Source organism: Mus pahari, chromosome 1 (genome assembly GCF_900095145.1).
Source record: "Mus pahari chromosome 1, PAHARI_EIJ_v1.1, whole genome shotgun sequence".
Taxonomy (NCBI): domain Eukaryota; kingdom Metazoa; phylum Chordata; class Mammalia; order Rodentia; family Muridae; genus Mus; species Mus pahari.
In genome coordinates this window covers 82,164,178-82,173,963 of record NC_034590.1, presented here as the reverse complement: position 1 = coordinate 82,173,963, position 9,786 = coordinate 82,164,178, and the positions used below count along the sequence as shown (strand labels likewise).

General features: G+C 47.5%; 1 protein-coding gene across 9 annotated transcripts in view; it reads right to left on the bottom strand.

The window, feature by feature from the left end:
• Positions 1-3,256: 3,256 nt before the first annotated feature.
• Mical2 (microtubule associated monooxygenase, calponin and LIM domain containing 2) overlaps positions 3,257-9,786 on the bottom strand; it is a 129,916-nt gene continuing 123,386 nt past the window's right edge. For 3 of the 9 annotated variants that reach the window (XM_029547136.1, XM_029547133.1, XM_029547137.1), the window contains 2 exons: positions 8,909-8,997; positions 3,258-7,153 (listed from right to left, as the gene is read on the bottom strand). In XM_029547136.1, the coding sequence (XP_029402996.1) occupies positions 6,755-7,153; positions 8,909-8,997 (488 nt within the window). In that variant the 3' untranslated portion in view covers positions 3,258-6,754. Of the gene's footprint in view, positions 7,154-8,908; positions 8,998-9,786 lie in introns of all 9 variants that reach the window. The other 6 variants (XM_021194165.2, XM_029547146.1, XM_029547144.1 and 3 more) reach the window with 5 other exon arrangements.

Sequence of the window (9,786 nt, the reverse complement as noted above, 5' to 3'; positions counted from 1 at the left end):
CAGGCTTTTGAGATGAATAAGAAGAGACTGTCTTTTGCTGTCTTTTGCTGAGGGTGAGTGGTTAACAGGGAGACTGTCTTGTGAAAACATTGGTGTTGGAGAGTGACCTGCTGGAGATGCCTAAGGGATGTCCAAGAAGTCATGAGGGATGGGGAGAGGCAGTTAGCAACACAGCCAGGGTCTGTGTTTCCTCTTAGTTGAAGCTCTGGCATTCCATCCCCCCGCCCCCCACAATGCCTTTGACAGGACGCAGGAGGCAGGACTCGAGCTGAGACCTATCTATGTCTGAGGGGGAAATAGCTGGTTGCTTTGAAGAGGCAGGGATGAGAGTACAAGAGAGAAAAGATGGTGCCTCCGGCATACTCTGGGGCCTCTGACCAGTGTCCAACCACCTTGTAGGGTATCCAGAGCCTTAGCTCTGGGTCAGAAGGAAGTCTTTCCAGAAGCAGTCCCTCCAGAGAGGTGCCACCTAGAGTTCAGCAGAGCACCCCAACTGCACAGTTCTAGGCACTGACCTGGGTTGGCTAATTGAGTCCACCTTTCTAAAACCCAGTGTCAAGAGGCTTTCTTAGCTCCTGGTGGACAGAAAAACCTCACTGTGGGACACGGAATAAAATTCCAGGGGTCACAACTGGGATTTCAACCAAGTGTTGGCCCTTACCATACAGGGCCCTGGAACCTACTTAGGGCCCTGGTACTCTCTGCCCCCTCACAGTGGAGGCTATGACTGTGACTCCCCTGTCTACCACCAGCGATCTTTCTTAGGATCTTCTTTCATATCTGGGCCAAAGGTCAGAGACCCTTTTTGATATGAAACCTTGGTTGTTATATTGCCTTTCAAGAAATAGATGGTCCCTACAGTCTAAGTTGATACTTCCCCTTACAATCGACTAGGTAGGATAACATGATTTATTACGTTCCTTTGAAAGACAAGGCAGGGCATTTCCGCAAATGCTTCCATTTTCTTTTTAAGTGTCTACTTCTCAAATTTGTCTAAGTGGGAACTATTTGTTCACAGCCTTTACTCATTCATCCTTGGGTCATTGCTCAGTAAAGATTAACTTATCAGTGTCGTTGCTGGAGGTGCCTGGAAATACCCACTTTAAGTGAACTCTTTAAATACCACGGCAATGAGCTTCTGTGTTACTATATTTAAGTCAGACTTTTTCTCTAGTCTGACTGCCTAGTTAATATTTTAGTTTCATAACTACATATTTACTTATTGATTGATTGATGATTGATGTTTTGAGACAAGGTCTCTACATACCCCTGACTGCCTTGGAACTTACTATGTAGATCAGGCTGGCCTAGAACTCACAGAGATCTGGCTGCCTCTTCCTCCTGAGTGCTGGGATTAAAGGCATGGACCACCATGCCCAGCTTTCATGCTGTTTTAAAAATGAATATAGTTGGAACTGGAGAGATGGTTCAGTCATTAACAGTATCTATTTCTCTTCGAGAGGACCTGAGTTTGGTTTCCAGCACTCACATCTGGCATCTACAACCACTTTTAGCTCCAACTCCAGGGGATCCAATATCCTCTTCTGGAACTGTACTTATGTATATAAGCCCATTCTCTCTCTCTCTCTCTCTCTCTCTCTCTCTCTCTCTCTCTCTCTCTCTCTCTCTCTCTCTCTGTCTTTCTCTCTCTGTGTGTCTCTCTGTGTGTCTCTCTCTGTGTCTCTCCCCCCTCCCCCCCCTCTCTCTCTCACACACACACTTTAAATATATTTAAAATATAAACGGTCAAATTTGTTTCATGGTTTTCCTACATGGATTTGTTTTTGTTAACAGTTCTACAACTCAGAGAATCACTACCTCATAACCTAACAAATATTGAATTGTATTTACTATATATAGCACAAATTTGCCATTAGGAACATATTTGGGGCGGGGAGAGGTTATTTTCTTGAGACAGGGTCTGATGTAAGCAAGGTTTTTCTTGAACTTGTTGTGTAGCTGAGGATAACTTTGAACTCCTGATTCTTCTGACTGCACTTCCCTAGTGTAGGAGGCATTGTAGGAATAAGCCTGATAGTGTAGGAACTTCTAGTTAATATTTAATTCTATTAGACTACCTTAGAAAAGTTAAGCCTTAGGGTAGGGAGGTAGCTCAGTGGTAGAGTGCTTGCCTACCAGAGTCTTGGATTTGATCTCCCCATCACAAAAAGTTGTCTTCAGAGTTTTTGAATTAAAAAATATTCTACCAAATACCAATTATGTAGTCAAGCCAAATCAAACCAAGACACTCTCTGAGCAGGTCTGAGAAAGCCAATCCAAACAGTTACTTAAGCTTATCTACTTAGAGGACTTTACCAGAAACTTAACATGAGGTTTCAAGACTTAGACTTTCAAGATTAGCCGTATTTACTGGCACACAGTAGGTGATCAGCAAAATGAGGCAAATGGGTAAGTGAGCAAGAATGTAGATTAGATAAATCAGAATTAAAACACACTGAGGCACATAGTTATTAAATGTCAGGGAGGGGCAAGGGTCTTTTGGCACCCCCTACTATGTCTCTTGGGCCTAGAATTATGCCGTGGGCAATAACTGATGCATAGGCAAAGGAATTGGATGTTTGTCTATCCCTCCACCTGATTTTTAGTCTCCAATAGCCTTCCTTGAATGGAAGAGAAGGAGATAGGGACCCTGGGTCATAACCAAAGGCAGACTCGGGCATCAGCAGCTGAGCTAGAGCCTGGAATCCCAGAAATGCTTTCTGGGAGATGCCAGGACCCTCGTAGTTACAAGGGGTTTCTTCTGCCAGTGTTGGAAGCCCAACCATATCTGGTCTGGAAATGGCAGAAGTCCCTCCCTGGAGAGATCTGGCACTGTCCAGGGTAGTCAGTGGGGACGCCAAGTCCTTCCCCTAAACAGTGGAGTTGGACAGAGCCTTCACTTGGGTGGACCAATGAGAACCCAAACAGGCAGGGCTTTTGGTAAAGCTATCTTAGAGACCCATTGCAACACAGCCTGTTCCTGAGGTCACACTGGCTTCCTCCTCTTCTGCCCAGAGTCTAGAACAGTAAAGTACCACACATTCCAGGAAGAGACCCCAAAGCCTGGCACCAGAGTATTGGTGACAGTTTTCCAAATATTACCCTTGGGTAATATTTCAGATTGCCCTGGCACAGCCCCAAAGAGTCCCGGGTCACCACAAGTGCAAGCCCCGCCAGCAGTTTAGGGGAGGACGGCTCCCCTAAACCGGTGCCCATGTTTGAGATTTTTTAGAAGCTTCCACGGCAAAGAAGAGAGGAAACGGTGAGCTTTATAAAGAACCATATTTATTTTCATTTACAGCATCAAATATCATAAATAAACCTAAACATCGTTTGCTGTGTGTGTGTAAAATACAGGGTTCCATATGGCACTGTAAATGAATTCTCTAGGGTCACAGACATGCCTTGCCGAGAGATTGGGAGGAGACTGTCTAAAGGGGCTGAGAGCAGGTGGGAGTGGGGTGGGGGGAAGGGAAGGCTCTCTTTGGTTGACATTTTAGAGAGGGGAATGCTGGAAGAGAAGAAAAGAGGAGAGGAGAGGACTTTGTACTGGCTGGGTTCTGCGCCAACACAGCAGGCAAGTGCGGCATGCAGGACTGGGTGGAAGCTGGAGAGCAGGGTGGCCCTAGCTGCTTGTGAGAGGCACTGGCTGCAGTCTGAAAATGTGGGGCTGGACTCACATCTGCTCTCTGCCCTCCGTTGTGACTGCTTCTTGTAGTAGCACATGACTGGTGCGCTGCTCCAGGTAAATGAGCAGAGATTATGCCCTTTCCATAGATTGACAGGAGCATCCACAGTGGCTGCCCTTCTCCTGTGACCACAACTGTCCCATTAAAGCTTGTGAAACAGTAAGGGACTAAGAGCCCAGAGGCACGTGAAAGGCATAGTAAGGCTCTTGGACTAACTATGCTGAACCAGGGCAAGGGCTCGCTATTGTCATTATAGTCACAGCACAGAGAGCATGGGTCAAGCTGGCCTGAGAGTCTGGGGGAAAAAAAAAGTATACTTTTAAAACCTCACCAAAATGAGTCACTTATGGTCTCAATTAAAGGCATTAGTAATCTTTGTATTAGAATGGGTTGAAGAAAATATGCTTAGACATGTCTTTTTTCAGAGGTTACTAAGTAGAAATGTTTTGAAAGGTGACAAGAGCCCTCGGTATTGTCTCACAATCATGGTGAACCCTCCCAAGAAGACAAAAGGTTTTAAAAGGGCAACTGAGAAAACATGCAAAGAAGCCAGCCCACAGTGCAGAGGAGAAGGGGCATGGGGCATGCACTTGTTGTGGACCCAGACTGCTGGCTGGGCTCCAGAGAGGGGAAGCAGAACATGGCTTTCAAGCTGACCCCCGCCCCATGCTCTCTACCATTCACGCCTCTAGCGAGTCCACATTAGTAGGCAAGACACTCACAGTTAGCACAACCAGTACCACCGACGGACGCAGAGGATGGGGTGCAGAAAGCGGGTTAGGGGTTAGTACCTCTCTCTGAAAGTTGCCAAGAAAATCAGTCACCTTAGAGCAGAAGTGTCAGCCAAGAAGTGGGTGTAGGACTGGAAGGCTGAAACGTACTGGCGGCCGCAAAGTGAGATTGGAGAGAGAAAGACAGAAAGGAGGACTTAGCAAGGGTCTAAAACAAATACAACCACAATGGGAAAGGACACTGGAGGTAAGGAACAGGGCAACCACTGTCCCTCACAGAGGACTGCCTGCTTAGGAGGGACAAACCTTCCTGGTGGTGGCTGGCTCTTCATTTCCAAGAGTGGATGCCCAGGGTCTGCATAGTAACAGAACTCCATTCCTGTCTGCAAATGTTCCCAGGACCTTCTGCCCCCCCCATGGCCCCCTCTGTCTCCAGTTTACTCTGGGGTCTCATATTCATCCTTGAGGCGAATTCATCTCTAGAGTATCTGCCTCCCAGGACCTATCCCCGCTGTTGCCCACCAGGAAGGTTCAAGGACTCAGAATATACAGACGTCTCAGCCCTGTGTCAGACACACCCTGTCTACCAGAGTAATTCAAGCCAGCCTCTGTACGGCTGTAAATGAGATTTTCTTTTTTTTGGAGAGTTCACTCTGGCTTCCCAGAGCATTCCACAAAGCATCCCAGCCCACCCTGGGCTACACTACAACATGACCTCGAGAATTCACGCGACATAATGAAACCTACTAGGACTCAAGGGATCCTCCCATCATTCTTGATCATTAACACCCCAGCTACACTCGGGGCATGTACAGTGCTCATCACCACACTGGCAACAGTTCCAACAAGGTCAGAGGTGCTGGTTCCCACTGATTTGGCCACAGCCATGCCTGTCTTTCCCATGACTTCTGGACAGAGTCTAGAAAAGCACCCTTCTTTCCCCATCCTTCAGAAAGCTGATGTCAAAGCTTTCAAGATGCCTGGTCTTTAACCAGACCTTTCTAATCTTGAGAGGGCACGCATGCGGTAGCAGCTCTAAGTAGCTGTCTTGTACCCAGTGACTGTAGACACGTGACGTACCTAGAAGGCCCTTCTCATCCCTCCAGTTGCTCAACCTGCTGCTGAAGCTGAGCATCACAGAGAGGGTGGGGACAGCTGAAGGCTCGTTCCAGAGCAGAAAACACTGTGGGCTTGGAGTCACCCGAAGACCAGATGCTATTATTTTTCTGGGGCACTGGGAAAAGGGTTTAACTGTGTTGGGGACGCATACAAGGTAGCCATGTGACTAAGCATCCAGGATGCCACCAGCACTGATCAGGACTTTGCTTCCCAGAGGCCAGCAGGTTCTCAGTTCAAAGAACATCAGGGAGGGGCAGCTGAACCATGGTGGGCCATGGTGGCTCAGCCTGCAGCCTGGGTTGGCTGTTAACAGGGGTGGAAAATGACGTCATCTGAAATAGTTTGTCCTCAGCATTGCATTAGCTTGACAACCATTCAGGGTCAAGTGCCAACAGGCCTTCACTGCTGTGCCCATTAGTGGGGAGGAAAATATCTGTTTGCAGTGTGGCAACCCTGTGGTTCTATGTCATTGGCTGTGATTCAGTGGACAGGAGGGAAAGCCTCTAAGCCACTCTTTGATTTTATAAGGTATGAGCAAGACACCGCTCGCCTACCCTGAGGACAGATAGTACTGAGACCCTGCTGTGTGCTTTGATCAAGTTTGGTTTATTTTACCCCTGTGCTTACTTCTGCCAACCTCATTATGTTTCTACATATCTGTGTTTTTGAAACAAACAAACCCAGCACCCACTGTGACCAGGTGGCATCTGGATGTGTAAATCAAAAGGCACTGGTCACATGACGGGTGCCCTCTCTTTTGTGACTCTAGTCTCAGCTCATTAACTTTGCTGGCAGCAATGAATCTCAACTCACTGCCAAGTTTAAGGGCCTTGTAAAACTAGCGATAACAGTTGAAACAGTTAGAAATATTGATACTTGTAGAAAAATAGTGCTTTCTTTTTTGGCTTATGAAAAGTTAAAAATTGAAATGTAAACCCAGAAATATGGCTCGCTTTGGTTTGAAACAAAACAAAACAAAACAAAACACAAAGCTGTTAGAAAACAAACACATAAAAAAAAAAATCCTTCATGTTGTCCCTGGCCCCAGCACCATGAAGAGATGCTCAACCCTGTCAAAGTCCGGCATAAGTGGCCAATGTGGGACTCTTTGGCTTGGAGCTAATTGGTTACAGATGCTGGCCAGAGCCAGAGCAAACTACAAACATCTGCAGTCTACACTTGGAAATGTTAGGGCACTGCAGGGCAGCACACACCTCACTGCAGCTTCACTGGGATAAACCTGAGCAGCCAGCTGCGGATGCTCTCCAGAGACTCCTCGGACTCTCTGTACATGGCAGCCAGGACCTCGGAGAAAGCCCAGAGCAGCAGCAGCCCCAGGCTCAGGAGCTCAAACATGAAGCAGTAGTTGTGAGCATTGTCCCGCACGTGGTGGCCAGCAGCCTGCAGGAGTCCCTGCATCCACCTACGCAGGCTCTGGGGCAGGTTGAGCAGGCCTCTCGTCAGCCTGAGAGGCCAGCTGAGCGCCTTCCTAAAGAAGGAGGTGGAGATACCTGGGGGGCTGCCTTCTGGGGTGCTGATGGCCGCCACTGCACAAGAGCTTTCCGTGGGAACATCCCTCCGAGGTGCTTCCTGCTCCTGCCGTGTTCCTTCCTCCTGAGGAAGACAGCAAAGCAAGGCCACTTAGTCGGTGAGTCTCAGGAGACTGAGCCCCTGTTCTTGGTACTGAGTGTGGGTACAACTTGGTCTTAAGCGGGGCAAACTCACCATGCCGTTCGCTAGCCTTCAAAATGTGCATGCCCGTTGACTTGCACACTTACTTGTACTGATACATAGTCCACAAATGACTATAAATAGGGATTAGGGTTTGTATGCAAGTATATTCATCATAAAAATCTTTGCAAGATAAATTATTAAATGGCACAAAAGCCCAACAGGATGGAACTACTAAAATAGATTACTGACTATGCATAAAATACAATCTTTTAATAGCATTAGAAATTACACTCCTAAGCAAAGTGATCACAGCATTCAGGAGGCGGGGGCGGGGGCGGGGGCGGGGGCAGGGGCGGAGGCAGAGGCAGAGGCAGAGGCAGAGGCAGAGGCAGAGGCAGAGGCAGAGGCAGGTAGGGCAGGTAGGTCTCAGTGACTTTGAGGCCAGCTAGGACTAACCATTGAGTTACAGGCCAGTCGGGTTAACATAGATCCTGTTTCAGTTTAAAAAAGGGTTTTATTCCTGAAATGCCAACTCCTCACTTCTGCTCTCCAATTTCTTCCCTTCCCCACCCTTATCCCTTGTTGAGTGTAGCTAAGTTGCTTAGACAGGTCTTAAAGTTCATATGTAGACTGGGCTGGGTCCAAATTCAAAAGCTCCTGCTTTGATCTCCCAAGGGCTGAGATTACATAGGAGCTAGAGAGATGGCTCAGTGGTTAAAAACACTGGCTGTTCTGCCAGAGCACCTGGGTTTGATTCCTGGCACCCGCATGATGGCTCACCACCATTTGTAACCCCAGTCCCTGGGGATCTGATACCCTCTTTTGGCCTCCATGGGCACCGGGCACACATGTGGTCCACAGACATATAGGTAGAAAACCCACCCATACATAAAGACTAAAATGGAAAACAATTAAAAAAAGAAGAGTCTCCGTATCATGGGAGCCTGTACTTGATACACTTTCAGCGAAGAAGCCTAGAAAGCTATAGAGGTGGGATACACAGGGAAACCCCCGGGAGGAGAGACAGTACAATGTCAGGTTTTCCAACATCAGTCATCTTGAAAGATTACTGTAAGGCCAACTGGAGTTTTTCCAAGGTAAGTGGTCATAGGTAATTTTCCTGTCTTTATTTTTATTTACTTTCTCATTTTCTGATAGCGAGCCTAGGGCTATATCATTAGGAAAGCTCACGTTATGAGTTTCTAGTTTCTATTGGAGCGAGGTGGTTCATCAAACTGGAAAGAAAGTATTCCTGAGAGCTGCCGGGGGCGGGGGACAGGGGGCAGGGGGCAGGGGGCAGGGGGAGCTGCCACAAACCATCAGTGAAGTCAGTGACTGCTTTAAAAGCCTAGGAAGGGACCTGAGAACCCACCCTTCCTCCTGGAAGCAGTACCCTGTGGCTCCAGGGCACAGTTCAGCAGACAGCCTGATCCATGAGCAAGCATTGACTTCTCAGAGGAAGCTGGCGACCTACCAGGGAGCTGTTGTCTGAAACAGGCTTGGCCCCAGAGGCTGCTGAAGAGACTAAGAAAACCCAGAACATGCTAGAAGGGAAGCAGGGACTTTTGCTTGTTTGGGAGCAGTCTCTGCCCCTCTGGGGCTAGAGAAGACTGTCTGACTCTGAGGCTGTCTTTAGAGACCTCATCAAGGGGGAGGGATCACCCTGCTCCCCCAGCACCGTGGAGACCAACGCACCTCTCTTTGTTGATTCAGCTCTGCCCGTCTCTTCCGCTGTTTGCTGCTGGTTTTGCAGTGAACAAAATGGGGCTTGCAGTAAAATTTGCCTGTGAGAAAAGACACATGCGCATGCAGTTTTCCTCTGTAGACAGAACCATTGGGATGAATGTTCATCCTCGCCCAGTCAGAATACAACAGCCATGGATATAAGCCCAGCACAGTTCAGACTTGAGCACGGTCTTATCCACCTGCCCTAAAGTGGTTCCAAGATAGACAGAGCTGGCAATGGGGAACTCCCTGAATGGGCTAAAACTGCCAGGTAACTCACGAGTCAGATTTTGTCACAAGGTCAGTTGTCAGGGAGATAAATAGGTAGCTCCTCCAGTATCAGACCCTCAGTATTTCTGTAATCTTGAAGGTCAGGACAACCAGCCAGGGCTGAGAGAAAAGACTCAGGCAGAGTGCATGCTAAGTAAAAGGGCACTGCCTGGCACCACTGGGTATCTTCTAGAAAAGCCTTGCTGCCTACTCCTACAATAGTAACGGTAATAATAATAATAATAATAATAATAATAATAATAATAATGATGATATAGGAAAACCTTATAAATACTTCATGAAACTTAACCCCCACATCCTTATGAGCTAAGAACAGTTATTTCTTTCCTTTGTTCTTCTGAGGCAGAGCTTCTGTGCAGGCCCCAGCTGGTCTGGAACTCAGAATCTTACTGTCTTTGCCTCTTGAGTGCTGGGATCACTGGTGTACAATGTCCATACTGGTCCTATCATTATCCTCATTTTGCATATGAGGAAGCTGAGGGACCAAGACTTTAACAACCCCAAGGTTATGTAGTGAGTAGGTGCTACTGTCTGAATTAACATTTTTGTTTGTTTGA